At 52.1% G+C, this 27,731-nt stretch overlaps 14 protein-coding genes across 14 annotated transcripts; 7 read left to right on the top strand and 7 right to left on the bottom strand.

Annotated features, from left to right (window-relative positions):
• Nucleotides 1-119: 119 nt before the first annotated feature.
• POX_c04250 (uncharacterized protein) lies at nucleotides 120-1,688 on the bottom strand (the record flags this gene model as incomplete). The annotated part of the gene is made up of 1 exon (XM_050113133.1): nucleotides 120-1,688. One exon carries the CDS (start codon nucleotides 1,686-1,688, stop codon nucleotides 120-122), a length of 1,569 nt encoding a protein of 522 aa, XP_049970689.1.
• Nucleotides 1,689-3,104: 1,416 nt separating this feature from the next.
• Nucleotides 3,105-4,488, top strand: POX_c04249 (uncharacterized protein; the record flags this gene model as incomplete). Its single annotated transcript, XM_050113132.1, has 3 exons — nucleotides 3,105-4,025; nucleotides 4,127-4,314; nucleotides 4,380-4,488. The coding sequence occupies 3 exons, from the start codon at nucleotides 3,105-3,107 to the stop codon at nucleotides 4,486-4,488; spliced, it is 1,218 nt and encodes a 405-aa protein (XP_049970688.1).
• A 531-nt stretch (nucleotides 4,489-5,019) lies between these two features.
• Nucleotides 5,020-6,196, top strand: POX_c04248 (Dioxygenase cnsJ; the record flags this gene model as incomplete). Its single annotated transcript, XM_050113131.1, has 3 exons — nucleotides 5,020-5,227; nucleotides 5,303-5,433; nucleotides 5,540-6,196. The coding sequence occupies 3 exons, from the start codon at nucleotides 5,020-5,022 to the stop codon at nucleotides 6,194-6,196; spliced, it is 996 nt and encodes a 331-aa protein (XP_049970687.1).
• A 350-nt stretch (nucleotides 6,197-6,546) lies between these two features.
• POX_c04247 (uncharacterized protein) lies at nucleotides 6,547-7,485 on the bottom strand (the record flags this gene model as incomplete). Its single annotated transcript, XM_050113130.1, has 1 exon — nucleotides 6,547-7,485. One exon carries the CDS (start codon nucleotides 7,483-7,485, stop codon nucleotides 6,547-6,549), a length of 939 nt encoding a protein of 312 aa, XP_049970686.1.
• Nucleotides 7,486-8,107: 622 nt separating this feature from the next.
• POX_c04246 (NmrA-like family domain-containing oxidoreductase himF) lies at nucleotides 8,108-9,453 on the top strand (the record flags this gene model as incomplete). Its single annotated transcript, XM_050113129.1, has 5 exons — nucleotides 8,108-8,147; nucleotides 8,221-8,426; nucleotides 8,523-8,667; nucleotides 8,747-9,079; nucleotides 9,188-9,453. 5 exons carry the CDS (start codon nucleotides 8,108-8,110, stop codon nucleotides 9,451-9,453), a joined length of 990 nt encoding a protein of 329 aa, XP_049970685.1.
• A 484-nt stretch (nucleotides 9,454-9,937) lies between these two features.
• POX_c04245 (Dioxygenase cnsJ) lies at nucleotides 9,938-11,127 on the top strand (the record flags this gene model as incomplete). Its single annotated transcript, XM_050113128.1, has 3 exons — nucleotides 9,938-10,172; nucleotides 10,277-10,410; nucleotides 10,492-11,127. The coding sequence occupies 3 exons, from the start codon at nucleotides 9,938-9,940 to the stop codon at nucleotides 11,125-11,127; spliced, it is 1,005 nt and encodes a 334-aa protein (XP_049970684.1).
• Nucleotides 11,128-11,466: 339 nt separating this feature from the next.
• Nucleotides 11,467-13,125, bottom strand: POX_c04244 (uncharacterized protein; the record flags this gene model as incomplete). The annotated part of the gene is made up of 1 exon (XM_050113127.1): nucleotides 11,467-13,125. One exon carries the CDS (start codon nucleotides 13,123-13,125, stop codon nucleotides 11,467-11,469), a length of 1,659 nt encoding a protein of 552 aa, XP_049970683.1.
• A 951-nt stretch (nucleotides 13,126-14,076) lies between these two features.
• POX_c04243 (NmrA-like family domain-containing oxidoreductase himF) lies at nucleotides 14,077-15,330 on the bottom strand (the record flags this gene model as incomplete). The annotated part of the gene is made up of 4 exons (XM_050113126.1): nucleotides 14,077-14,363; nucleotides 14,461-14,793; nucleotides 14,866-15,016; nucleotides 15,076-15,330. The coding sequence occupies 4 exons, from the start codon at nucleotides 15,328-15,330 to the stop codon at nucleotides 14,077-14,079; spliced, it is 1,026 nt and encodes a 341-aa protein (XP_049970682.1).
• A 539-nt stretch (nucleotides 15,331-15,869) lies between these two features.
• On the top strand, nucleotides 15,870-18,938 carry POX_c04242 (FAD-dependent monooxygenase roqM; the record flags this gene model as incomplete). Its single annotated transcript, XM_050113125.1, has 4 exons — nucleotides 15,870-16,041; nucleotides 16,110-16,717; nucleotides 16,802-17,461; nucleotides 17,985-18,938. The coding sequence occupies 4 exons, from the start codon at nucleotides 15,870-15,872 to the stop codon at nucleotides 18,936-18,938; spliced, it is 2,394 nt and encodes a 797-aa protein (XP_049970681.1).
• A 113-nt stretch (nucleotides 18,939-19,051) lies between these two features.
• POX_c04241 (uncharacterized protein) lies at nucleotides 19,052-20,429 on the bottom strand (the record flags this gene model as incomplete). Its single annotated transcript, XM_050113124.1, has 5 exons — nucleotides 19,052-19,311; nucleotides 19,378-19,713; nucleotides 19,812-19,968; nucleotides 20,097-20,314; nucleotides 20,387-20,429. The coding sequence occupies 5 exons, from the start codon at nucleotides 20,427-20,429 to the stop codon at nucleotides 19,052-19,054; spliced, it is 1,014 nt and encodes a 337-aa protein (XP_049970680.1).
• A 535-nt stretch (nucleotides 20,430-20,964) lies between these two features.
• On the top strand, nucleotides 20,965-22,203 carry POX_c04240 (Brevianamide F reverse prenyltransferase; the record flags this gene model as incomplete). The annotated part of the gene is made up of 1 exon (XM_050113123.1): nucleotides 20,965-22,203. The coding sequence occupies one exon, from the start codon at nucleotides 20,965-20,967 to the stop codon at nucleotides 22,201-22,203; it is 1,239 nt and encodes a 412-aa protein (XP_049970679.1).
• Nucleotides 22,204-22,508: 305 nt separating this feature from the next.
• Nucleotides 22,509-23,772, bottom strand: POX_c04239 (NmrA-like family domain-containing oxidoreductase himF; the record flags this gene model as incomplete). The annotated part of the gene is made up of 5 exons (XM_050113122.1): nucleotides 22,509-22,759; nucleotides 22,866-23,195; nucleotides 23,265-23,409; nucleotides 23,471-23,676; nucleotides 23,742-23,772. 5 exons carry the CDS (start codon nucleotides 23,770-23,772, stop codon nucleotides 22,509-22,511), a joined length of 963 nt encoding a protein of 320 aa, XP_049970678.1.
• A 434-nt stretch (nucleotides 23,773-24,206) lies between these two features.
• On the top strand, nucleotides 24,207-25,808 carry POX_c04238 (uncharacterized protein; the record flags this gene model as incomplete). The annotated part of the gene is made up of 2 exons (XM_050113121.1): nucleotides 24,207-24,437; nucleotides 24,504-25,808. 2 exons carry the CDS (start codon nucleotides 24,207-24,209, stop codon nucleotides 25,806-25,808), a joined length of 1,536 nt encoding a protein of 511 aa, XP_049970677.1.
• A 586-nt stretch (nucleotides 25,809-26,394) lies between these two features.
• POX_c04237 (uncharacterized protein) lies at nucleotides 26,395-27,535 on the bottom strand (the record flags this gene model as incomplete). Its single annotated transcript, XM_050113120.1, has 3 exons — nucleotides 26,395-27,024; nucleotides 27,109-27,242; nucleotides 27,322-27,535. The coding sequence occupies 3 exons, from the start codon at nucleotides 27,533-27,535 to the stop codon at nucleotides 26,395-26,397; spliced, it is 978 nt and encodes a 325-aa protein (XP_049970676.1).
• Nucleotides 27,536-27,731: the final 196 nt, after the last annotated feature.

Raw genomic sequence — 27,731 nt, 5'->3', positions numbered from 1 at the left:
GCGCGTCTGAGACATGTAATGCTTCACTTTTGAGCGCGTCCTACTTTACTTCACTCTCAAAAAATCGAGATTTGTACTCCCATACGGTGCAAGGAGTAGATTTGAAGCCATAACTATTGCTACCCGGCCAGAGATTTGATTGTGTCCATCACCTTTTCTGGGCTCTTTTCCGTGCGATTCCACTCTGCCTCAAAAACGTCTCTCCGCTCTGGGCTCCGAAGTTGAAATCTAGCGACGAAGTGCTCCGGGGGCGTAAGCGCTCCCTGCTTCAGCTTCCAGGTGTCTACCTGGGCCGGGGCAACAATGTCGAACGTCCACAACATGCGCGCAATGGCCATGCACATGGAGTCCTTAGCGACGAAGCGCCCTGGACATCCTCGACGACCAAACCCAAATGCTGCTAGCGGTAGATCCTTATTTTCCAGCCAGCGCTCGGGAATAAACTCGGTGGGTTTCTCAAAGATGGTTTCATCCAAATCCATCGCCCAGTGACAGGGTAGTACTGTGGCTCCCTTGGGAATCCGGTATCCCATGTACTCGTCCTCCTCCATAAGCGCATGCGGAAAGCCTAGGGGCACCAGAGGCCGCCAGCGCAGCGATTCCGTCGCTAGGGCGCAGGTATATGGCAAGTTGACCAGGTCCTCCATGGCTGGGAGCCGCCTATCGCCCACTACCTGATGAATTTCCGTCTGCGCTTTTTGCATGACAGCGGGATAGGTTACCGCAGCGAGCACAAACATCTCGAGGGCACCGCAAACAGTCTCACTCCCTGCATCGAAGACGAAACCGAGAACATTGGCAAACTCTTCGCTGGAGATGCTCTGACCTTCTTTCATGGCCAACCCTCCCTGGGTCCAGTTCCAGGCCGGCGAGGCCGTGGCTTGCCGGATGTTCTCCTCGTAAAGAGGCAAGGCACGCTCGTAGGCTTTCCGCGCGCTTTTCTTCCAGGGTGCGGCGCATTCGGGCAGGTGCTTCAGGAAGGGATAAATCTCGACGAGACCACCCATCGTTGTGGCAGAGATCTGGGCGATGGCTTTAGACACACTGGACAGCTCCACCATTGACGGGGAGAGGATGTCTTCGACACGTTGACCGTAGGCGAGGGTGGAATTGATGCTGTAGGCGTATCGCAGGAACAGAGAGGGAAAATCTTGTTCAGGTTTATCCTTCATCCCCACAGAGCGCTTGCCACCCGCATTCTTCTCACTGGTGGGGAGAAGTTCATGGATGAGATGCTTACTCTCCAGATCCTGGATGGGCCCGTAGTGCGTGGTGTACTTTGGCTTCAAGAATGTTGACTGAATGCGGTGATGTGTACGCCACTGCGGTCCGTACGGGATCATCGCGGTGTTGAGGTCCCGAAAGGCGCATTCGCCGGTAATGATGAAGCGCGGTCTTGAGCTATAGATGCCGCTCTTCTTAGTGAGAAGGTCGCGGGCGACCTCGTGCGAGCCAATGGAGATGAATGTCCGAAGGCCAATCTTGAGGCTGATAATAGGGCCGTAGGTCTGATGCCATTCACGATACTTCAGCCACGGGTCCTTCAATGGCATTTGATGCAGGTTGCCTATGATAGGAAGCGCTTTGGGCCCCGGTGGAAGGGGCTTTATGTTGCCACGCGCGTTCCGTGACAGGAGCCATAGTCCGCTGAGAAGCACGCAGACGCTGACTATGGCGAAGGAGAACATCTTTTCCGTCAGCTGGCCGGGTCGGCGGAGCTTTCAATAGCCCGTCGATGCTGAAGATATATTGACTTGAAACCCGTGATGATATCCGCTGGGTCACAGATACAGTCAACCGTGATAGAATATCTTGTCTGCGGAGAGTATCGAGATGACTCTTTTTTCTTTGCACCCACCAGTAAGTTGCTAGGACTGACTTGAGTGATTAAGATCCCGCTCCCGTGATGCTTCTCTTTTCTTGCTCGTTAGGTCTCTTTCGACTTCATCCCTTGCGGCGGATTAGGGCTTCCCACCCTGCCGTGGGGGCCGCAGACGGAGCTTATGTAATGGTCTCGCGACGCACTGCAGTCTCATGTGTCGTACTAATATCGTATGCACATGCTGCACACTACCCTTTCTCCTCCTGGAACAGGTCTATTCTATCATGATATGTAAGGGTTGATGTGGGCACCTACAGTGGTCTCCACACCGCAATGTGCTGTAGTATGTACATGACATGGACCGGAATATCGGATATCCAGAAGTGTACCTAGTATGTAGGTGTGAGATGCGCGTCTCCCCCCTCCCTCCCACACCACGCGCCTTACATGTCAATATCTCTGTAGATTCCTGAACTATCTGTGCCCATGCTACAGAAAGGAACTTGACCGACCGGCCATGGCTCGGAGATATTCGTATCCTAGTCAACCCTTGAAGACTGGAGATTCCTCTAGCCTCTCCAATCCACTAATCGCTAGTCCTTACGGAGCCTCCAAGACCGGTGACAAGTCAAGTATTGACATGCATTATTGACTATCGTCTTGTCTTCTCCACCGAATCATGAATCATGGCTTGTGTATCTGACATGAACTCTCTGCGCCGCCTCAGAACCAGTTCCGTTTCTCGTCTGCCGAATCATTCTCCATTCTAGGATGCTTTCTGAATGCTCTCGGCGGGCCAAGCAACCAAGTACTCTAGCTCCTTCACCAGATGAATAAGTCCTCTGGATATCGTAAGTGGATGTGGGACCGATTGTCCTGTGCTTCATCGATAGTGGTTCTGCAGGGTCTTCATTCACGTCGCCGTTGACGGTATCCTGACGATACTAGCGGTGTAGAACAAGCTTGCCTCGTCATCATCCATACCTGCGCAGCTACCGAGATCGAGAAAAAGAAAAACGAAAAAAGAAAAAGAAACAAAGAAAGAAAAAGAAACAAAAAGAGGGCAAAAGCAAAAGTCATCTTAATTTCTTAGCCTGATGGCCGCTGGCTTTTTAACGTAGTAACACATGAGCAAATACCGGACCACTCCACAGAGAAGACTGGTTAAAGGCATTCGTTGCTCTCAGCACGGGCGTTGGTGAGGGATACAGACACAATAGTTAATCTAGTCAACTCTTCATCCCTGATATCCATTATCCTCGTCCTCAGACGCTCTACCACTATGACTGTTTCCCATGCCACCACAGCAGAGCCGGGACCACGAGTCCAGTCATTGAATGTATCTCGGTACTTTTCTTTCCAGGACGATCATCAAAGGAGCTGGTGGGAGCACACGGCACCGCTTTTAAGCCGAATCTTGGAGTCGGCACAGTACGACCTCCACCACCAGCACCTGTACCTGGTGCTGTACCGCAGCCTTCTCGTTCCTTTCCTAGGACCTCACCCTCACCAGTGGGATTCCTTCATCACATACTGTGGGTTGCCTGTGGAGTTTAGTATCAACTACCAGGACCATGGACCTCCCACGGCTCGTATTGGGTGGGAGCCCGTCAGCCATCTGTCGGGCACCCCCGACGATGTCTTCAATCTCCATACCGTTGAGAAGGCCGTCTCCACACTATCCAAGCTGTCACTGAAGGGCTTTGATACGCAACTTTTCACTCACTTTCTCAAAACTCTGACCGTGAGTCATGAGCAAGCGGCCACCATTGACGTCGCCCAGCTGCCCATCTCGCGCTTCAAGAACCAAGCCTCGTTCGGCCTCGACCTCAAGGGTGGTGAGGTGACAGTCAAATGTTACATCTATCCCGCCCTTAAGGGCTATGTGACGGGTAATTCGTTCCGCCAGCTACTCGATGATGCTCTTCATGCCGGGAGTGCCCTGGCGCCATACCCGGAGGCACTCTCAGTCGTGCATGACTATATGGAGAGCGCCGGGCTTTACAATCAATACTCTTTCCTGGGATTTGACTTTGTTAATCCGGTCAAGTCCCGGCTGAAGATATACGCGACCGTTCAGGAAGTGAGCTGGGCGAAAATCCAAGATATCTGGATGGTTGGCGGACGCTTCCGTGACGATCTGAATCTCCAGCGTGGGCTTGGATTTGCACGTGAGCTATGGCTTCGGCTCACAGGCGACACGGTAAGAGTTCATCGGATCAATCGGTGAATGATGTGGAATGGCGATGGAGAGCAGGTTTCTTTTTGCCTCCGCAGAGACTGATCAATTCTCCTTGCACATAGGACAAAATGGCTGTTGGGATCTGGAATTACGAGTTAGCCCCAGGCAGTGCGGTTCCGATGCCCAAGTGGTATTTCATCTTGCACGGGCAAAGCGACTATGAGAATGCGCAAGCCGTGGTCAGCTTCTACCAATCGCTTGGATGGATTGACTTGGCCAAGCGGTTCCTCCCATCTTTTCAAAGCTACTTGTAAGTTGACATGAATCCTTGCAAACAGGAACGAAAGAAGCTGAGACTGATCTCTACATGAACAGTCCCACCCAGGACTTGAAAGAGACGACGCATCTTCTGCAGTATGTCTCTTTGGCATATTCGGAGAAGACAGGCCCGTATGTGAGCGTCTACTATCATTCTTCAGAGTAGAGCTGGCCCGGTTGCGGACGATTCGGACTAGGAGTGGCCACGCCCGTACGTGGGATATAGGCCGGAAATTCTTGTTATAATCCATGAATAGATCTATGTGTTTGTCACCGATGCACAAAGCTCAGTAGAGAATTAGTACCGATAATCGTTCAATTCTTTTCACAGGCATCATATGCGCATAGATTTTAAGTGCAGATGTATCTCATCACACCGTAACTTGAGTGATTATCAGCTGGTTGACAACGCTCCTTGCTCTGAGCAGATGCCGTGCAACCCTCGGAATATCCACAATACCCCAGAGCCATTGGTTATCTTCCGGTGCAGATGGGCAAGCCGTCCATCTCCAAGAGGGGCCGGGTCCGTTCTTCTGCAGAAAGTTGGTATTCTTCAATTAGTGAATCAGACTGACATGGGCGGTATAAAACTGCTCTCCAACTTACTCTGGTCAACTCCACTTTAGTTAAAGAGTTAAACTACTCATACACTTGTGATTTCTGACCCTTTCCCAAATACATTCTGGGTACAATCAAGATGACGGTGTCCGCTCGTGCTCCCGTGACCGAGATCCCCGAGGTGCACGTTACCAAACAACACACTGACGAGGCGCTCGCCGCCCAGGTCATTCAAGCAATTGAACTGGCAGGTGTTTGTATTGTGCGCAACATCTTCAGCCAGGAGATTGTCCATCAGATTCTGGATGATCTTGAGCCCCATGTCCCGCAGACCGACTCCTTCATCGGTAGGCCCTCCTCTTAGTCCCTAAAGCCCCGTTGGGACTTGCCTTATCGATCGCGTCTGATCACTCAGCGTGTAGGGTACAATGCCAACGGATGCCAGATGACGGGACTTTTGTCCAAGTCCGAGACGTATGCCAACAAGGTGGTTGGCAACAGCATCTACGAGCAAGTGCGCAATCACTTCCTCATCAGTCGATACCGCTGCTGGGTAAGTGTGCCTCCCCCCCTTCTCCGACCGAAGATCCATATATGATGTGATCTCTTCCTCGGGGGGTGTGCTCCAACAAACGCTAACGGGCGACGGTCAACCCCAGGTTCAAGAAGGTATTAACATGGAGTTCCAAAACCCCCCGCAACTCGACTCGACGGTGTGTTTTTATCTCAAGCCCAATTCGCCAGATCAGCTCCTGCACCGGGATGACCAGACCCATCAAAACTGGAACGGTGCGGTCGATTCGTACGTGAACGGCCGCGACGTCGGCTGCTCCATGTTCGCCGCGCTCACCAACTCAACGCGCGAGAATGGGACAACAAGATTCATTCCGGGTAGTCACTTGTGGGATTACCAGGACCCGATTCCCGTGGGCAAAGATCCACGGCTTCGATACGCCGAGTTGGTTCCGGGGGATTGCTTCATCATGTTGGGTAGCGTGATCCACGCCAGCAGTTCCAACACCACCACGGACCGCCGCGTGCTCATCTCCACGCACGTCACCCGGAGTCATCTGCGCCAGGAAGAAAACCCCTACCTGACATACTCACGGGAAGAAGTTCGCCGGTTCCCAGTCTGGTTGCAGAAGTTCATCGGGTACAATGTCCTTACCCCCTTGTGTGGCTGGGTTGACAAGAAAGATCCGCGGATGCTGGTGGACCCTAGCGCCAAAGATGATATGTACGCCGGGTACGGCGATGCTTATCTCGAGGCCCGAGCCAAGGCAGATCAGGAGGCGGAAAACCAAATCGTACAGTAAGATGGGGGTTTGTGAGTAGTTGGCAGTTGCAGTAAGGATGAATCGTCAATGTGCATATCCATCTAGGTCCCAAGGCAAGCGAGCCCCAAATGACGTGGCAGGAATTCCCAGACGAGAGACAAATTGCATTTTTCTATTCTTTTTTCTTCTTTTTTTAAAAGTCATTCCAAGTCCAGTCCGGAAAATTACTTCTGAATATTGGCTATTTGCTTGGCAGTACCATGGCGAATGGGTCCAGATCCATGTATACGGGTTAAGAAAGAACACAGGAGGAATACGAAAGCATCCGTGCAAAGACAATTCTTGATGGAGGCATGTCTCCTGGTGATTCACTCTCATGAATAGCATTACTACTCTGCACTAACAATAAAGAATGTCTGCAACCTATCTGGCTGCGCCGTCTCGATTAACTTCAGGCCCGGGCACGCCGTGATCAAGGCCTGCACTTCTGCGTCCGACCAAGCCCTGCCTTTCAACTTTGTCCAGCACGATTCGACCAACTCATCCTCTTCTCCCTTCCTCCGCCGCCAGACTTCAAATTGGTAGGTACTCTCTTGCACGGCCCCATCCTGGTGAAATCCCGCTAACCGATTTCGATACACCAGTCCGGGGAACTCCACGCTGGAGTACTCTTGCACCTTTTCACCCGATGCGTCATGATACGAGAGATCTGTTCCCTCCTGTACAGACGCCTGGTTTGTGATCGCCAGCACCGCACGCCCGCTCCGTGCTCGTAGCGCTCTTGCCACCAGGCTTAGAAACTGCCGGGCCTGGGCCTCCGTCTCCAGGTGCAAGAACCCCCCATCAGCAAAGATGAGTAAATCGACCTGGCCGTCGGAGAGACCCGACTCGGCCAGTACGGCATCGAGCTTCAGCGCAGAGGCGCAACGCCAATCAAGCTTCCCAATGGCCGCGGCGGCAAGATTACGAGTGCGGGCGGCGCGAGCCACCATGTGTGGAGAGAGGTCAAATCCCAAGAAATGGGCGCAGGTGAGATTCATTGGAGGTGAGGCGGTACGTGTGCGCTGGATCAGCTCGAAGAGTGCTCGACCAGTACCGGTGCCGACGTCGACCACGGCGAGAGACTGTGCATATTCATCTTTCTTCTCGGGATGAGATTCTGCCAAGTCATGATTGATCCTTCGGTCATACACGCCCCGGAGCTCCTTGTAGAAGACGTTGATATCGGTAAAGAAGGCGCCTTCATGGGCGCAGAGCAGGTCATAGTGCTCTGCGAGGTGGGGAGACGAGTAAAAGTCCAGGGTCGTGGACGGAGAGATAGAACCCATTGGGAGGGGGTAAAAGTGTGGCTGCGAGGGTCGACAAGTCGACACTGGGGTAATTGGGTGGATTGTCTTTGAGATGACCAGAGAGAAATGGAGCGAAAAAGGGCTCACATGATTTGAGAAGCAGTGCCACTACTGGGAGGGGTGGAAATCCTCAAGAGAGGCGAGGATTGCCAGTGAACTGATCGGCAAATGCCCATATGCGTGGTACGGGGAGATACATACAGGATGCATGCTTGTGCCGATCACTTGTGGATTGCGGTAGCTACATGATCGTGACACGACATCATGCGGGAAGTGCCTAGAGATGAAGCAGAAAGACAAATGGCAGACTGCTACGTAAGGTGTCGAGTCTCCCGCATCTTTGCTTAGTCTGCCCTTTCTCCTCGGTGCTGTTTTTTGACCGCCAATTTCCCTGGGTGGGATCACGTCCAGGTAGGATCGACAGACTCCTGCACGCTGAATCTCCAGAAATATGATCAGATCCGACGGTACACGGGACATTCGTGGGAGTCTTTTGTCGCTCGGTATACGTCAATTCTCCGAGTAATCTCTAAGCAGTTGTCGAGCTGATAAGAATAAACACAAGAAATCAGTTTTCCCAGACAGACGCAGCGAGAGAGCAATGACTGTCGAACAGACAATCGCCGTCATCGGGGCCACAGGTCTGTCTTGCCAGTTCAGAGCCATCACAATTCCAATTTATCGATAACAAAAGGGTATGCTGACCTTCAGTAGGCGCCCAGGGTGGCTCTGTGACACGCTCTCTGCTGCAAAACCCTCATATTCGAGTGCGATGTATCACGCGTGATGCTTCGACACCAAAAGCAACGGAGCTGAGAGATCTGGGAGCAACGGTCGTTCAGGCAGATACTACAAGCCCACAGGCCTTGGAGCAGGCTCTGGCGGGTGTCTGGGGTCTCTATGTGAATTATACGGTTTTTGTGCGTCTTCCCCCGTTCACATGGTTGAGAGTGACAGTGTCACCACTGATTCTGAACCCATAGGTCGCAGAGCACGCTGACCTATGAACTGACCAGGGAATGGAGCCTACCGTGTCCGAGAACTTGGGCAAAACTATCCTATCCAGCGCGGCCGCTGTGGGCGTCAAGCATGTTGTCTTCAGCTCCGATCCGGACCCCGAACTTTTGACCGGGGGCCAAGTGATCCTGTCGGCCATGGGAGGTATAGTTGCCCTCACATCCCCTCTCAAATCAATCAAATATCACGAAGAGAGCCAATTTTTCTGATGTCACATGAATAGTGAAGGCTAAAGCTGAAGCCTGGGCGCGGAAGAACCTGCATTTCAAATCCTTTACGCCCATCCAGGCCGGGTGGTATCTCGAGAACTTCCAGTCCAAGGAATTGCTCGAGTTCCACGGGGGCTTTCCCTCCCAGACGGACCAGGAAGGCTATCGAACTTGTCGGTTTCCCTATTGGGGTGGCCGCGAAGAAGTGCCTTGGATCAGTATCCGCGATGATTATGGGGACCTGGTGCACGGGGTGTTTTTGAATCCCCTTCGCTGGAATTTCCGTGTCATCCAGGCGGTTGCCGATCCCTTATCGTTTGGCGAAATGACTCGGATTTTTTCTCAAGGTAAGCACGTTCATTCACCCTGTCCACCGATGAGGTGGGAAGTAGAAGCTTGGAGGGTATTTCTGGATGCAGAGTGACTTACCTTTTCATTTCTCTTTTTGCTTCCAGTGACCGGACAGGCCGCGAGATTTGTTCCCTATGCATCTCCCGCAGAGCTGGGGGGAGATCTGACCGAGGGACCGGCGAGTATGTTCGTCTACACCCAGCTGCGCGGGGGGGAATACTTTTCCAATGGCGTGACCGAGACTCGGACGGCGGTGCAATTGAAAAAGGCCGCCTACCGAGCCAAAGGTGGACAGGGTCGGGAAACCCTCACAGGAGTGGGAGAATGGTTTGAACGAGAATTTCCAGGTGGTCGGCCTGTAGCAATTTAGCACCTCCCGCATTGATGTGCGCCGTAGGAGGAGGTTCACCTGTGCTACGTAAAATATGCATACACCGCACCAGCCAGAAACCTGACACAATCAAAGGTTTTACCCACAGCAGCTTGTTACATACAACTCTCCCAAAGTACACGCATGCATCCAACTTGCAGTTTAATTCAGGATCTCCCTGACAAATGATTGGAAAATTCCCTTCATATCCCTCAGATGCCGCCTATGTTTGTGGATTAAGGCTTGGTCTGGTCTCTACAGTCGCCTATCGGAGCTCTCCCCTGCGTTGCCCTCGGTTTTTTGAGCTTTTTGTTTTCTCTCCTCTCCTCCTCTACTGAATACCTGATACGTCTCCCTACATATCGTCGTGTAACATATAAGCTAAACGCCGTGTAGGTTTGATTCTTGCCAATGAGTTTGGCCCAGACTGTTCGACTCCCTAAAAGAAATCCCGTCAAACTCCATCCATACCAAAGTCCATAGTATGACTGTCACCAGCGCCCAATTCCCTCCTCCTGTCTCCTCGACCGGCAGCGGCTGCCTCCCAGAAGTCAGATTCCCGGTCAGCCTCGATCAACAAGATAATGTGCTTGCGGAGATCATTGATGGCATTGAAAAAACCGGGGTATGCATCATCCGGGGCATGTACACGCAGGATATCGTCGACGCAGTCACGGCCGAACTGACGCCGTATATCGCCGGCACGGGCGACTATTGGGGTACGTCGAGTACAAGATAGCAGCATATGCTCATTCCTGTCCCGCACATATCTATGAGATCAAGGGAGATGAGGAACCGTTCAATTAACCCCATGATCTGATAGGCAAGACCGAGGGGACGGCCTTCCTCACAGCTCTCCTTACCAAATCTCCCACGTACGCAACCACGGTCTTGGCCCACGAAATATTCCACAAGGTTAATCACCACTTCCTCACGACACGATTTGGACCGTGCCCCGTAAGTCGACCTGAAACAACAAGCTACATGTTTCACTCTGGGAGGCTCCTTGATGGCTCACAGCTTCCACTTGCCTGACAGGTCACGACTGGCTACTCCGTCAGCTACAACTGCGAGCCCCAACTGGACTGCACGAATGCATTTTATATCCCCCCGGGCGGTCCTGCTCAACTCCTCCACCGCGACGATGCCGACCATCTCAATTTTCAACCCGCGGCATCCGCCTACCAGCAAGGTCGCGACACGGGGATCGTCTTCATGACTGCTTTAACCCGTACCACCCGTGCGAACGGGGCCACGCGCGTGTTGCCCGGCTCTCATCTGTGGGACTACGCCCAGCCCTTTCCAGCAAAAGACGACCCTCGTATCCTCGACGCGGAGCTCGGCCCCGGAGATAGTCTGTTCATGCTGACCAGCGTGATTCACGGGGGCGGGACCAATAGCACCGCCGTCGGGCGATTTGTCACGGCGTGCTTCGCGACGCGGGCGCATTGCCGGCAGCTTGAGAATCAGTTTTTGGCGTATGACCCGGAGGAGGTGAAGAAATTGCCTCCCTGGCTGTTACGGTTCATGGGTTATTCGACGGCCAAGCCGTTTTGCGGCTGGGTGAATAAGAAGGACCCGCTGCGTGTCATTCTCGGGGAGGAGGGGATGAATAAGACGGAGGTCGATGAGAAAGTGGACTTTGTGGATGGATGGCCTGAGCCGGATCTATAAATGTATTTCTCTTTTTTTTGCCGACAATAGAATGTATTGTCGTGAGAATGACAAATCTCGGTTCTTCTGCCCACTGGCCAGCGAAGGTTTTGTCGGTGAAATTGTAGGTTATGTTATCAACAGGTGAAGGTCTGTTCTAGATTCACCAGCATGCGGATCCTACACATTTTGAACCTACCAGACACCTCCACTTGCACCGCGACTTGACGACTCATTATCGATTGGGGGTGATCACGTCTCATATGTGGTGTTGTTTATAGAGCCATTGGGAGGGGGGAGAACCAAAAGACACAACATCCGGTTGGATGAGAAGACGAAGCAGACATCCAAGGCATTGATCTAGAGTCTTGCTTTGACGGTGCTGGCCTGACTTGAAGTCCCCTCTGCGAGCTTCATCTCGTCTACTGTCCCCCAGTCTCGCTCCAATACTTGAATTGCCTGCCACTGGTTGAATCGGACCAGAAACCGATACACTGCTATGTAGGCGCTGTTGAGTGCCCCCACGACCCACCCATGATGGATACTGGACGCTTCACCCACGATGTGAAACTTGCCATCCGCAGCTGGATGACTTAAATACGGATACAGCTGTGAGAACTGACCCGCTCCAAAGAGGGCAAAGGCTCCCGACGCGAAGGGGCTGTTCCCCCAGCAAAATGCGTGATGATCCATGTAAGCCGCCCGGAGTTTTTCGTACGAGACATGCGGTTGATGGAGGATGGCGAGGTCTCGCAACACACACTCGACAAGCTCCTCTTCTCCTTTCCGCTGATCACCACCGGTGGGCTGGACCAGCGCTCCCATACGACTTGCATCCTGGCCCCAAGTATACGAGGCAAGTAGAACCGCCGGCTTGTCCGCTGGGGCAGAGGACGGATAGATGCACACTCGCGAGGGCAGATCGGAGGAGGAACAGCCACCGTGAGAGATTCCACAGTCCACAAGCCACCAGGGATACGAGAACTTCAGCGCCACCTTGGTGGAGTTCTCGGAACGCAGACACCGGATCGCCTCTTTCTGCATGGGGTGCAGGTGCAATGAGGTGGTCTCGATGCGCTGCAAGCAGCCCAACGGAGTGGTGTTGAACACGGTCAGGTAGCCCGAGCGTGCCTCCGCTTCGCCAGCACATTGGACAGATAAATTATCGTCACTGTCGTGGGAGTTGTCCATCGCAATACGGACCACTCGTTTTCGTACCTCGAGATGGCATCGGTCCTCCTGGTCACCGAGGAGCTGACACATGCGCTCAACGACCCGCGACGTGCCTCCTGTCACTTGCATCCATTCCACCTGGCCTGGTGAAGAATCAAAGGCGAAAGAGTCAAGCACACATTCCGTCAATGCCTGGTCAAAATGACCTGTCGCAGTGCTGCTGGTCTCCATCCACTGGATGGTGGCAAAGTCGAACTTGGGGCCCCCGCCGTCCTGCCCACGGCGAAGGTATTCTCGCGCGGTCAAATCATCCACCTCCATCAGTCGACGGAACCCCGTCACCAGGTCCCGTTGAAGCGCGTTTTTGAATGGCTCAAATGCTTGTCGGAGAATTGCATCCACCTGGGGCACTATCTCGTCGGGGACGCTTCCCCCACTGCACCGTCCGACCCCATGGGGATCCAAGAGATCGGATAGTCCTTGACCGACAATCACCCGACCATTACGCAGCAGGCGGCAATTGGGACCGTTCATGCGATATGGCTCGAGAGGTACCTGCACGCGATGAAAGAGATCGAAGACACGGTCCATTGGAGGCAGACGAGGAAATCGCATCGCCCCCACGTCATAGTAGTCATACGGCTCGTCCGAGAATCGGTGGGTGTATACACGCCCACCCACCCTATGGTCGGCTTCCAGGATATCAATCGAGAGATTGGGAAGATTGAGAGATTGGAGAATGAGAGCAATATAAAGACCCGAGATTCCAGCACCGACGATACATATCTTGCTGTTGATTGGCAACGGCCGGTCAGAGCACGACCGGGTCGTGATCAAATCAGACATTTGCAGCTTGTTGACGAGGCTGAGGCCGCCTTCTCGTCCCCTCAGTAGTCTGGTCATTGGGAAAAGCCAAGCTTCAGCACTCGAACGAGCAACTAGAGGAAATCACGAAATAAGAAATAAATCCACTCAGGGCGTCGGCAACGCGAGTGATACTTCCACGGTCGGGGCCGTTGTATTCATAAGGTGAGCAGCCTTGGCATAGTGGTCAAGAGCACCCAAAAAGCGGCACGTATGGCAGTCCTGATGCATGGTTAGTCCTGCATCTGGCCCAAGCCAGCAGAACCAGATTCTTGATTCACTTCTCTAGCGAGGCTGCTTGACGAGCTGCAGCTGGTGGGGCCGAAGTCGGCGAGTCTTGCACCTGGCCGTCGCTAGGACGGCAATGAATCGACAGTAGATGTGTCGCCTTGGATCAAAGGATATGATGGAAGTTCCAATGCATGCTTTATACGTGAACGGGCGTTACAGGAGTGATAGTGGAGAATTCACTTTAATTCTGTTTCCCACTCTGGCGATCAAAGCGTACACCACTGTGCGAGAACAACCCCCGTTCGTACATCTGCACTAGAGTCTGGCTATCCGGAAATCGGGAGAGATGCGTGTGAATCATTGACAGCATCGAGGGAGCAATTGGTGCCGCTTGATCACTGCTTACTTTTGTATCTACGCCAGTGAGTATTGACTTCCAAAGGTCGCGAATGACCCACGCCGTGGATAGAAAAATGCTAAATTGCATCCAGGTTCTTGACTGCCGGGGCGCAAAAGACTGACACAGGTCAATATTTCATAGCGCTGGGCTTTTAGCGATGATCAAACCGGAAGAGAGTGCACAGAGGGGCTCTGTTGACTGATGGTTGAGTTTGATAAGCTGACCCTAAGTTTTCGCCAAGTTATTATCGCATGGCCAGGGTAATTCTTTTCAAAGACAGTTTGCGGACTGAAAGTAATCATCTACTGATTTATGACTTTTCCTGACGTAGAATCAAAGGTCCTGGCAAACCATTCAGCACAGGTGGTGAGTCGGTCCCGACCCTGAATCCTTCGACCCTTGGCCTCGAATGCCGCCCGCTTCAGATCAGCCGCGGTGCGCGATTCGGTGATCCCATTCCCAAAGATCTCGCCTTCGCGCAGACGGTAAAAAGAGAAGACATCTTTGGACTCCTGCAGCTCTGGCTTGCCAAAGGCCGGAAAGTCGGCGGGGTCTTCATATCCGATGAACCGGGCTTTTTTGCCGGTGACTAGGTTGGAGTGAGATTGTTAGGCATCTGTAGAGGGTCTCTTCAAAGCACTTTCTGCAGTGGAAGAGAAAGCAGAGGGGTAAAGAATCAAACCGACTCTGGGTGAATATTTCGACAATTTGGTCGAAAGGCACAATGTCACCAACCGCCTGCACTGTGCGGCGATTCCACCGCATTGGATTCAAGAAAATACCATGAACCAAATCCCCAAAATCGTCCTCCATACTGATCCAAGGCACATCCTCACGGCCACCGATAAGTGGAGACTGAAATGTCAGATATCCCTCGTCATCTGGATTGAAGGGGAATCCGCCAAATCCCTGATAGAAGGAGGGCATTAAGAAATCTTCCATGTACCAGGACGACATGATAGGAGTGAAAGTGGTGAAGACCGAATTGGCGCGGCCCCAGGACTCGCCATATGCTTTGACTGTAGAGAAACAGAGATTTGGAGCAATTAATCTCCGTGCAAGCAGCTCTCATGGAAGATCTGGTACCTTACCGTCTAATATTGGGGTTCGAATTGCTCCGTTTGTGAGCTCACCAGCAGAAGGCTGAGAGCTGAAGACGACATGCTGGATACCCATGGCTGCGGCACTACGAAGAATACAATTGCCAAAATCAAGCTCGTATCTTCCACTGCGGACGGTTGCCTGCATGACTTGGACTGAGTTTCTCACGAGACAAATCGGCGAGTGAAGCCCACACGTACCGAGTGCATGTAACCATTGTTGATGAAAATTCCCCAGCTTCCCACAATGGCTTGTTTGGTTTGTTCCTCATTTGAACCATCCATTTGCATTATCTCGGCCCCTAGTGCGCGAAGCTCAGAGGCCTTGGGGGAACTCACATCGCGCGTGAGACAGCGGACTTGAAAGTCGGGGTTCTGTAGCAAAGAGCGAGCCACCGAGCCCCCTTGGGCTCCTGTGGCGCCCACGACCGAGATGACTCTGCGCCCGACGGTCATGATCTTTTGTGGCTTGTTATCATACAGTGTAGTGAAATTGAGGATGTTCTCCGTATGCGAAGAGTCTTCGGATTTGACTTGACTGAGTTCCAGCAACGAACAGCTGGGAAATTGAGATATCGTGAGCCTTCCACCCGCAAGAATTCATCCGCTGTGATCTTATACAAGGCCTTGTCGGTCCAATACTCATGCATGAGCTGCTCCGATGCAGAGTGAGACCAGCTTAGCAGACGGAGCGGTGAGAGTTGGACGGCGGATGACAAAATGAGCAAGAGTTGCTGGCATCGGGCATACGCTCGCCACGGCGGGGAACAAGATTGCCACATACCTACCATTATTGGAGTTAATTCCTACATGAGATCTATTGATATGAAAAGTTAGTACAGAGAGTGGCATATATTAAGGCTGGACATGCTGCGGGTAGGGTTGAGATATGAAAGACAAATGAGCATTAAATTCCCAGACCTCGCTGGACCTTGAATCGAGAATCAAAACCCGCATCCCCGCCTTTTAGAAAACAAATCCCATTAGTCAGAAAGATGACAATTCAATCATCAGAGGCTGATGGTGGAGGTGCTATGGCCAAGTCGAGTGGTATCAAGGTCATCATCGTTGGCCTCGGTATGGCTGGGCTGAGTGCGGCCATTGAATGCCATCTCCAAGGACATACGGTCATCGGACTCGAGAAAGCGCCCCAGCCCACTCATCCTGGTACGAAACGCGGCGCGGTCTCTATTCCCTCATTCTTTCAAGCTCTTCACTGACTTCGTACTCGGTAGGGGATATTTTCAGTATTGGCCGGAATGGCGCACGGGTCATTCAGCAATGGGACAATGGATCCGTCGCGCGAGAACTGGACGCAGTACGATGTGACATTGAATCCATCACCGTCTATGATGAGACCGGTACAGTCAAAGAGAAGAAGGAGATGGATGGCTTCCGCCTTGGGGAAGGATGGGTAATCAACCGATCTGACACAGTGGGAGCGCTCCACCGCTACGCCCAGAGGTTGACGATTGACCTACGATTCGGCATTACAGTCAAGGATTACTGGGAGGAGGAGTCTCAGGCCGGAGTCATGATTGAGAGCCATGAGGGCCATGAACGACTGGCTGCGGACTGTGTGATTGCCAGCGATGGAATCCATAGCAAGGCGCGGGCTGTCGTGTTGGGAGGTCATGAGAAAACACATCTCCGCAAAACTGGCAGTGCCATTTTCCGATGCGGATTTCCCGCCAGCCTCTTACAAGATTGTCCGGAGGCACAGTGGCTTCTAGAAGGGACAGAAACTCATGACCAATTGAATCACTTCATTGGTAAGGATATCACCGTGTTGATGGGAACGGGTCGACATGGGAAGGATGTGTACTGGGGATGCATGCACAAGGTCAGTACTCTCGAGGGTATCCCCCTCAACCATCCGATTTTCAGTCGGGTTGGGCCCATAGCTATGGCTGATGCAGCATGACAGAGCTTACACGATGTTTCGGAGCCGTGGCTTCAGGTCTCCGACGCCTCAAAGGCGTTGGAGTACATCCAACACTGGCCATGTAAGGCGAAACTGGAAGCGATCATCCAGAAAACTCCTCATGGAAAATGCTTCGACCACCTCGTCCTGGCGGCCGATCCACTTCCTCGTTGGACGTCATTGCAGGGTCGAACAATCCTCATCGGGGACGCAGCTCACCCTTTCCTGCCGACGACCGGTCAGGGCGCGAATCAAGCTCTGGAGGACGCCGCCGTGGTCGCCATCTGCCTCAAACTGGCGGGAAAATCGCGCATCCCGCTGGGGCTGCTCGTTACGGAGAAGCTTCGGCATCAACGCGTCAGTCTCATTCAAGACGGTGGACTAAAGCTCCTGCAGACTTTGCACAAAGCCGACTGGAATGCCGAGTCGAAAGAGGAGATCCCTACCATGGTGGCGCGTCCAACTTGGATCTTTGCGCATGACTGCCGAGCGTCGACATACGAGGATTTCGACACGGCAGCTAACGCTATCCTTACGGGCAAGGAGTTCATCCCGACCAACATTCCGTCTGATGGCCTCTTTCGCATTGTGGATGAGGAAAGCAGGGGATCCAAGCTCTCCAATGACAAGCTCATGAAAGTGCCTCTGACTGACAATGTTGAGGTGAGGTTGGAGACAAAGTATCGGTCTGTCAACTCCTAACGGCGCAACTCTTCAGAAATTTGGGAGGTCAAGCAAGCAGGTCAGGTACAAATCTTGAATATGCAGGCCACTTTGGTCACCGTACGCAAATTTAGGTCCCAAGTAGCTGCATTGCATAGATAGTGTAAATTTTACACGTAAAAAAGTGATCTGTCTATCATAGAGAAGGGCCCTCCGATGGTCATTTCAAGAATCAGAGCATGTCGCGTCAAGACACTTGTCGTCAGTGGAGTCATATGCCGCCAAGGTGGTACAACATCAAAAGCCATGTTTCCACAAGGTGACTTGGTTCGGTTTCACAGGTCTTGCGTGTCCCGCGCAGCCACGAAAGAAAAGACAATCCTTATTGTTTCGGCAGCCGTGTATTTTTTTATTTATTTTTGAGTTCCCCTTGCAGACACGCATGACACTTGCAGGTGCATACATGCATGCACGATCTAGCCCGGATTTTTACATCTCGACTGAATGGCGGTGACAAATTCAGTTGATCGAGCGACAAAACGACACAACCGAGAAGCACACCTCGATACAGCAGATACGAGGTGCCGCTGCCCTCGCCGAAAGGCATAATGCCCCCTCTATTGAGCTCCGTCTCGGTCGCTCCCAAACTACTCTTCATTCACAAGACAGAATGAACACCCAAAGCCCCAAATATGTCCGTCAGTTGTGCGGACAACGCATTCTCATCATCGGTGGCACTTCGGGTATCGGGTATGCGGTCGCCGAAGCTGCGCTGGAGCATCGCGCCCTGGTCACCATTGTCGGTTCCAACCCCACGAAGCTCGAAAAGGCGATGACTGCTCTCAAAGCGTCCTACCCACTGGAGACAGAATCAGAGGAGGCTCTCCAAGGACTGACCTGTGATCTGGCGGACGCCAGTCAGCTTGACACCAACATTCAACAAGTCTTGAAGGTTGCAGCCAGCGATGATGGCCTCAACCATGTGGTCATCACGGCCGCAGACATGACACCACCGCCTCCTTCCCTGGCGGATATCACAGTTGAGAGCTTCCAGCGCACTGGCACAATCCGCTTTCTAGCGCCATTGATTGTCGCAAAGCACCTGTCGCGCTTCATGAAGGGGTCGGCGGCCAACTCGCTCACTCTCACAAGCGGGGCGCATGCCCGTAAGCCCGATCCTGGATGGACAGCAATCGCAGCCTACTGCGGTGCTGTTGAATCCATGGCCAAGGGACTAGCAATTGACCTGAAGCCGATCAGAGTCAACGTGGTCGCGCCGGGAGCAGTCCTTACCGAGGTGGTGAAGGATATCCTGGGCGCAGGGTACGACATCGCGGTCCAGATGGCGAGAGACAAGTCCCTGGTGGGCAACGCGGGTAGCCCCGAGAATGTCGCGCAGGCTTATCTGTATTTGATGAAGGACGCGTACAACTCAGGGAGTGTCTTGGAGACAAATGGTGGCATGTTCTTAGCTTAAATGAAAAAGTGATTTAATGTAGTGATCTCCTCTAGTCCCAGCGCACACATCAAAAAGCCATGACATGGACCCGATACAACCACCTAATGTCCACGAGCAGCCGAATACATGATTTAGTGCCGATTTTCAGCTTCACGCGCAAACCACGTTTTGAAGTTAACCAGCTCGCCGTCTGATCGTCCCTGCGCTTCCAGCGCCCGTTTTTTGTACTTCTGAGACGCGGTGATGTCGCTCTCATGCTCAGCGTACCATCGGCCACCGCAGAAATTCATGTAGAAGAACATGATGCGGGACTCGTGCGCCAGATGGCTTCCGTCATCCGGCACATTCCGCCACGACTTCAACGGCCGATATTGAACGGGCACTCCAGTCGCTATTGTGGATTTTCAGTGTTTTGTATAGGCTCAAAAGAACAGAAGAGGTGGTATGCTCTACGTACCCTCGGAATATTCCGCCGCCAGATCCTGAAATTGAATCATCTGGCTGATGGCTTGAACGTGTTTTCCATGGGTCTCTTGAGGATCCAAGAAGATCCCATGAACGATGTCCCCAAAGTCATCATTCAAACTGACCCAGGGCATGCGGCCGTCTCCCCCGTAAGGAGGAACTGCCAGGACAACTGTTTGATTCGTGTCCTCGCTGTACCAAGGGAACCCTCCCCAGACCCGACAGAAAGACTCCTCGCCCCAACATTCCATAAAGGACCCAGGAAGCACTGGTGTGAATGTGGTGAATTTCTTCTCCCGCAAAGCGTATTCCTCAGCTAATGATTTACCTAGAAGCACGGGTAATTTTCATTAGCTCTCCTTCATCTCCTGTGTATTATCCACAGGGAAGGACAGGATTAGTGAAATGACGATGACCTGGACTAACAATCAAATCCGGATATGTGAATGCGACCCTTAGTTGCGCGATGAATATTTGCCGCAGAGCTGTACACCACATGTTTCACTCCGGCTGCTTCGGCCGCGTCGAGAATTGCCACATCGAGATCATAAGCGTTTGGTTCCTCCAATGTGTCCTCCCCGGTCTAGATTCAATCAGCAAAACACCAGATCGGCAAGAGTCACACAGAGAGAGAGAGAGAGAGAGAGAGAGAGAGAGAGAGAGAGAGAGAGAGAGAGAGTGTGTGTGTGTGTGTGTGTGTGGAAGTATTACCGGTCCGTCCGAGTTCGTATTGATGAATGCACCCCAGCTTCCTTTAAAAGCAGTCGTGGTCTGGCCTCGATCCCATCCGTCGGCCTTGACCAGCTCTACTCCAAGTTGGCTGATCGCTTTCGCTTTGGGGGAAGTAGGATCGCGTGTAATCACGCGAACTTGAAAGGCCCTGTTCTTGTGTGATACAAGGGAGCGCACAACCGCACTTCCCTGGTTACCTAGATGAGAATTTTGTGGTTAGGCTTGATTCCCTGCTTGGTATGAAATCAAGAAGGGACTATTTGTCTCACCAGTACCGCCGAAAACGGTGATAAGCTTTTTGTCGTTTGTCATCTTCTAATGTCGGATAAGAGTTCGGTATGGCGAAAAGCTTATGCAATGATGGGCGATAACGATGTAATTAATATAGCCTGTCGCTTTCTAGGTCGTGATTCTAAACAAGACACATTCAGAATGAATATGCAGAGAGCCTGGAGCAGAACATTGACTGTTGATTGTCATTGACACGCCATCTGGACACACCTCTCCATCGGTGTACATGTCATATGCACGTAAAAATCTCTGCTTGAAGTGTGATGCAAGCATGGCTACGTGTCCCATCTCCGCAGATCAGCGCCTCCAGTACCTCTGCTGTGAGTGATTACCGCTACCTGCAGACTCTTTGCACAGACATCGCAGAGAGGGCGAGGCAGAGTGGAAATAACAGTGTGATTTTTTGAGACGATACGTCAACACCCTTATATGCTCGAGCGATCGTCACCGAAACAGCGCACTTGCCTTTGACTGTCCTTCATTTCACAGAGGCTCTTCTCGGACAATTGAGATAATCTACATCCACTGTAACTCATCGGTAGAGGATTGATCGACGATGACAGTTGAAACCATTGGAATTGTACCTTCCGTCCCAGTCGTGGCGAAAGGATCGACCCCGATCCCGGCCAAAGGATCGAGCGGCGAGCAAACTCCCTATACGACTCTCACCCGCTATCGAATCTTTCAAGATGAGCATCAGAAAACTTGGTGGGAGAAGACCGGCCCGCTACTGGGCAAGATCTTGGCCTCGGCCGGATACAGCCTCGCCCGGCAGTTCGAGGCCATGACTTTCTACGTCGAGGTCCTCTTGCCTTTACTGGGGCCCTACCCCCACCATTTCCGAAGTGCAATCACTCGCAGTGGTCTGCCTCTGGAGTTCAGCGTCAACTACCAGCAACTTGGCAACATTGAACCGGTGGTGAGAATTGGCTTTGAGCCTGTCGCCGCGCCATCTGGCAGATCTGAGGACCCTTTTAATCAAGAGCCCATTGGCTGCCTGCTCGATTGTCTAAAGCAGCTGCACCTCCCGGGCTTTGATGATGCTCTTTTTCGGCATTTTCTGGAGACTCAGACGGTCAATGCGGCCGAGAAAGCACAACTGGCCCTGAACTCCAAAAGTGACGGCGGCGGTCAAAAGATCGCGATGGAAGGGAGTGCTCTGACTTCCCAGGCAGCATTTGGATTCGATCTCAAAAAGGAGACAATTGCTGTCAAAGGGTATACCTTTCCGGCACTGAAATGCCACGCATCGGGCCAAGGGTTTGGTCAGCTCCTCACTAACTCAATTCAACCCCTCAAGGACCAGATGGGTGCGTTTCCGTCCTTTGACATGGTGAACGCGTATCTTGAGGAGACCAACGGGTATAGTCAATTTGCCTTTTGGTCCTTTGACTGCGTGGACTCTTACACCTCGCGGTTGAAGCTCTATAGCTCGCACAACGAAGTTGTTTGGTCCAAGATCGAGGAGATCTGGACCTTGGGTGGTCGTGCACAGTCACCAAATGTGGGAACCGGGCTTCGGTATTTGAAGGAGCTCTGGCAGCTGGTAAAGCTTTCTGAAGGCCACCGCGCCTTCACCGGTGGCTTTGATGATGGCAAAGACTCGACCCCAACTCCCATGGTGTGGAACTACGAGATGAAGGTGGGAGAGCCAGCTCCTGTAACCAAGTTCTACTTTCCTATTCATGGAGAGAGTGATTTGGACGTGGTCCAGGGCGTGGCGCAATTCTTGACCAAGATTGGGCTGGAGAAGTACGGAACTGACTATGAGCAGACCGTACGCGAGTACTTGTAGGTCTTGACTTCTCATCTTATCTACTTTGAGCGCGGGAGCTTCATGGCTGATTGGAAATCAACTAACTCTTTTCTTTTGAAGTCCTGAACGCGATTTGAATACGACTGCTCGCCTAACTTCGTGGATCTCTTTTGCCTATACGGAGAAGACCGGGGTGTATCTGAGCATTTACTACCACTCATCGGCTGATTATCCGTGGTTGGAGGAGGAAAGCAGTCAGAAATAAGGCTCGAGGGCCATAGTATCTATGCAGGCTTATGACCGGTGTGCAGAAACAGAACCTAGTTCCATATGTATCGTCGCCGTTAATGAGATGTCCATTCGCGCTCGAAGTATTCCCTGACGGTCAACAATGTTTCTCTGGCATGTCCCTTCTTTGCTCTGGCAGCAACCCTTTTCAGGTGCGCGGCGGTCTGCACCTCGGACGGTCCGTTGGGGTAATACTCCCCCTCACGAAGCTGCGTGTACTGAAACATCTTTTGAATGCCTTCAAACATTCCCGGCTTGAGGTCCGCCATATCAATGCACGGGGCGTAGCGAGTTTTCTGTCCAGTCACTACCCACCCCGGAATCTTGCGTTACCAATCAAGTTCATATGTTGCTTCCATCAAACAAGAAGCAATTATATCAAAGGTAAGGAGGAAGACGATGGATAAACTCACCAGCACTGAAAGTGGTGGTCATGTCGCCTGCCGACATCAATTCAGCCTGACATTGAATCACTCGTCGATTCCAGCGAAGAGGGTTGAGGAAAACCCCATGCACTAAATCTCCAAAGTCATCTTTGACGCTGATCCACGGCATCTCTTCGTTCCCACCCCATAATGGCAGGCGACATTCCGTTATCCCCTCGGCGTCTTTTCGGACTGGAAAACCTCCGTATAGATCTGCGAATGTCTCTCCAATGTTCTCCAGATACCAGCCCACCATGACAGGGGTGAAGGTTTTGAAAAGAGGTGAAGCTTGGGCAATCTCCTCAATTTCGGCTTTGACTGTTCGCAGTCGTTAGAGCCTGTAGACTACGGGATGTTTGCCAACAAGGCTTGCTCGGAAGACCTCACCATCGAGAGAATTGAAACAAACCCGTCCGTTTGTTAATTTGCTGGCGTGAGGAGCCGAGCTGAAGACAACATGTTTCACGCCGACTGCTTCGGCCGCCCTGATGATGTTCGTTCCTAATGCTATAGCCACAGCATCAGGAAAGAACTGTAAAGCGTCAGTTGAATCATTTTGGGCCCTCGGGGATAATATCGCTATTTTAACTAACTTCAGTGGGAAGGTTGACAAAAAGGCCCCAAGTTTCATGTAGGGCAATCTTCATGCCCTCAAATACTCCAGCATCTGCCTCCAGAACCTCCGCTCCGAGGCTCTGAAAAGCTCTGGCAACTTCTGACTGAGCATCACGAGTGATGCATCTGACCCGGAAGTCGGGATTTTGGAGTAGAGAATATGCGACGGAGCTTCCTTGCTGGCCTGGATTATGTTAGCTCCCTTTGTTCTTAAAGAGATAAAAGAAGGTGGGAACTGGCCTGTGGCACCAATAATGGTGATCCGCTGCTTCACTGGCATCGTTGCTCGAGATATGAGACACGAGCAGAAGAAACAATGGTTGCAGTGGTTTGTTGGCAAACGGCCCTGGTCGGTTGTGCTCCTCCGCACGCATGGGAAGCAACCAGAAGGCTGGTCTCGTTGACGTGCCCAACTCTGTAGCAAGCACACCCACTGAATTCGCATTCGAAGAATAGCAGGGAGGGCTTAGCTGATAATTGACTCGTCATACCTTGAAGGACTGTGCTGCAGTGCTCCCCCTGTGAATGCAATGCTACATGCAAGGTGTACGCAGGCTACGATCATCGGTGAGGAACCTACCATCTATTCATGATCGCTTCCTCCCGCTCAAATTCAGCCAATTCATGATTTTCAATATTGCCAGGTCTTAAATGCGACTTTTCCAGCATCGGTACTAGGATATTGCATCAATTAGCTGTATTACTCTCTCCCAAATGGTCTTTCCTTGGCTATTTCGGTCCCAACGGCAGCCTCCCGTGACCATCACAAGCGATACCATCATCCCAGTTCATCGCTGGGACTACTTGAGTGATGAAGCACATACCGTGCCAGTCATTACCTTCCAATTCAATGCAGTGCTTGATCCGATTGCTTTGTATAATGCACTGAATATCCTCGTGAGGACCGGAGACTGGCGCAAGATTGGTGCGCGAATCCGCAGAAATGTACGTTGTATCTTAGACTCTGCACAACATTGGACCCCAATTGATGTTTGAGTGACAACCAAATAGGCAAAGGGTCAGCTCGAGTATCATATTCCGAGCCACTTTGATGAACATCGACCAGCATTTCATTTCTCCAGTGTTCACCACTCCGGTCCTCTAGCAGAACACCCTTGTGCGCCTTCCTACCCAGCAGCAGAGACTGTTCGCCCAACTCTGGCTCGTGGCTGCACTTGGGAATGTCTACCTCTAGTTATGCCTGAGGGAACTCCACGCACCTTGAATGACTGGCTCTATTCTGATCGTCCATTGTTGTCTGCTCACGTGGTCACTTTTACGAGTCATACACTGCTCACGGTCTCGTATCCTCACGTCTTGATGGATGCACAAGGCTTGGCTCTGTTGCTCAAGGGCTGGACGGCGATACTCAACAAATGCCACGATCAAGTGCCGGACTTTCAAGGCTCCAAGATAGATCCCCTGGCAACGCTCGGAGATCACGGCTCGGCGGCTGACTTTGGGTTTTGGGGCCAAACTTTGTCGGCATGGAGTGCTCTAATTTTTGGCTTGCGCTTTCTCATCGGTCTGATCTGGTATAGATTTGAACAGCGCCTGACGGTAATCCCCCAAGCTTATTTGACACAGATTCGCGAGGAGGCAATTGAACAACTCACCAACACCAGCGTTAGCAGAGCTGCTACTGGTAAAGATGCTCCAAGCGCGCAGACAACGAAAGATGAGCTGTTTCTGAGTGAAGGCGATGTGCTTCTTGCATGGTGGACACGAATGGCGCTTCAAGCTCACCGAGTCTCGCCTCGTCGCAAGATCGGCATCATTGGCACAATCGATGTGAGAAGGCGCCTGCAGAAATACTTCGGGTCCGGCCCCAAAATATTCTTTCTGGGGAATGCAGCTCTTCCGCTATATGCTACCGCCTCTGTCGGTCTCTCTCTTGCCAGCGACGGGATTAGCATCTTGGCGGGCGAGATCCGTCGCGCGATTCTGATACAGCGTGAGCCAGACCATATAGAAGCCCTGGCTAAGATGATAGGGGAGACCGGTCGTGTACCTCTCGTGGGTAGCGCATCGATGAAGAGCATTTTCTATACGAACTGGCACAAGGCGGGTTACTTTGACGTCGATTTCTCGGGTGCCGTGGATATGGTTTTAGAAAGGAACCGCGTTGCAGTTACTGGATGTGCAGAATCGATCATTCCCAACATCTTGATGTCCGACGGTCAGCCGATGAAGTTCACTGGCATTGTGGTGGTGGGGCGCGACCCCAAAGGGGACTGGATAGTTCAGAGCATCATGCATCGGCAGGCGATGAGAAGATTCGAGGAACAGCTCCAGGGATTGCAGCTGGACCGTTAATCAAATAACCAATCTCCCTGTCACTTCCACCTATCCAAAAGCATCATGGTGGCCAACCTGGACGGGTCATCATAACGCCTCACTACTACTATCATGCCTCGAATACCGGACACAGAGGAATCACGTTTAGCGTAGAGGGCAATGCATTGATTTCATTCGTCAATTCTTCTACACAATCCACCCAAAAAAACAAAGAACCATCAGTTGCTGGAGTGCCTCTTTTCCGATGACCTGCAATACAACTTGGTAGTCTCAGATGTCATTGAGCCGTATCCTCTTCGTCATTCAATCGGCAGCAACAAACCTGTCATTGGTGGTGGCTTATCCGAGCTCTTCAAAAAGAAATGTTACCTCCGAACAAATCTTTCGTCATTTCTACTCTCATTGAATCAGATTGGGCATACATAGATATATTTTCCTCTTCTGAAGGTCATCACCTATTTCACCGTCCAAGAAGACATCTTTTTATGTAAACATATCTTCTCCCTGTACTTCCACTTTGTCGGATCAAGAGAAATGACGCATTCTGCGGGACTTTATCATCCCCCATCACATCCGCCACAAGTGCTTCCATCAATTCTACGCATCACACTGCCTTTTCCTTCCGCTCCGGGGTAAACTCAACCGTATTCATGGGCATGGGCTCATACTCTTTGTTCGGATTGAGCAATTGCCAGGGATCCTTCCAGTTAGCAGTACCACCTGCGGGCTCGAAAGTGCTGTATCCGATGAATCGCTGGACATGGGAAGGAAGTTGCTGGAGAGCCTCCCTGTCATGTGCCAAATACTGGTTCTCCTCCTGGCGTAAAAAGTCACAGCAGGCGCCACATCCGAGCACCATGCGCTCTTCATCGACGCTGCTGTTCTCGCCGTGTCCGTGCAACACACTTCCCAAAATAAACAGAGAATCGCCCGGCTGAAGCAGAGCATCCACAGCACCTTGCCCTTCGGGTGGCGGCGGTCGGTTGTAATCCCACAGGTGGCTACCAGGCACGACGCGTGTCGCACCGTTGATACTAGTCGTCGCCGTACAGGCCGTCAACGAGGTGAGGCAGGAATCCCGTCCGATCTGATACTCGCTCGCCTCGCCATTCCAGGTCCGATGTGCGGTATCGTCCCGGTGAAGATCCTGGGCTTTCGCGCCGGGGTCCAGCTGGAGGCCGGCTGAAGATCCCAATTGGACTCCGCTGTAGGAAACATATTGTTTCCCGCCACTCTAGAGCTCAGTGTCTCGATCAGCGTCTGGCTGACATCATTCCATGTGGAAACACGCTATCTAGGCATTCCACAGGCGACTCACCCAATATGGTCCATAGGGATGGCGGAGGAAGTGAGTCAGAACTTTCTGCCACACTTCGTTGCAAGCGACGTGGGTGGCAAAGGTTGGGGATTTACCGGCCAATCCTCCCACGACTTTCACCTCCTGAGCAAAGACTAGTGTTTTTTTGCGCAGGTACCAGTCAATCCATTGCAACCATCGGGGGTTTTGAGGCACAAAACACTCCAAACTCACATGGACAATCGGGGCGGGTCTTGAGGAACTGTTTCATGTCTTGCATGATATGGCCGACTTGCTCGCGATCGAGCAGATTCCGAATGATACAGGCCCCAGACTCTTTCAGCCCGCGAACCACATCCTGAACTAAGGAATCTATCGAGGCGGGAGATTTGAGGTCAACCTCTGGCAGGGTAGGAAGACCACTCTGCAGGCTCTCGTTGGAAGGCATTGAGACTCTCGACCTCGAGTTTGGACAATCTGATCCGAATGGTGAATGGGTAATGTGGGATCATTGCGATAAAATGGTCATCAACTTCATCATTCTCTGCCTTGAGCCTCTCAGCCCCCTTGCAGAAAGACATTGGATGCCCATCAATGTGTCAGATAGCGGACCGGCATACCACTACAGCTACCTGCAGATTGCG

The sequence above is a fragment of the Penicillium oxalicum genome, chromosome III, assembly GCF_001723175.1.
Source record: "Penicillium oxalicum strain HP7-1 chromosome III, whole genome shotgun sequence".
NCBI classification, from domain to species: Eukaryota; Fungi; Ascomycota; class Eurotiomycetes; order Eurotiales; family Aspergillaceae; genus Penicillium; species Penicillium oxalicum.
Note: the sequence above shows the minus strand (reverse complement) of the source record. Positions and strands in the feature narration are given on the sequence as shown.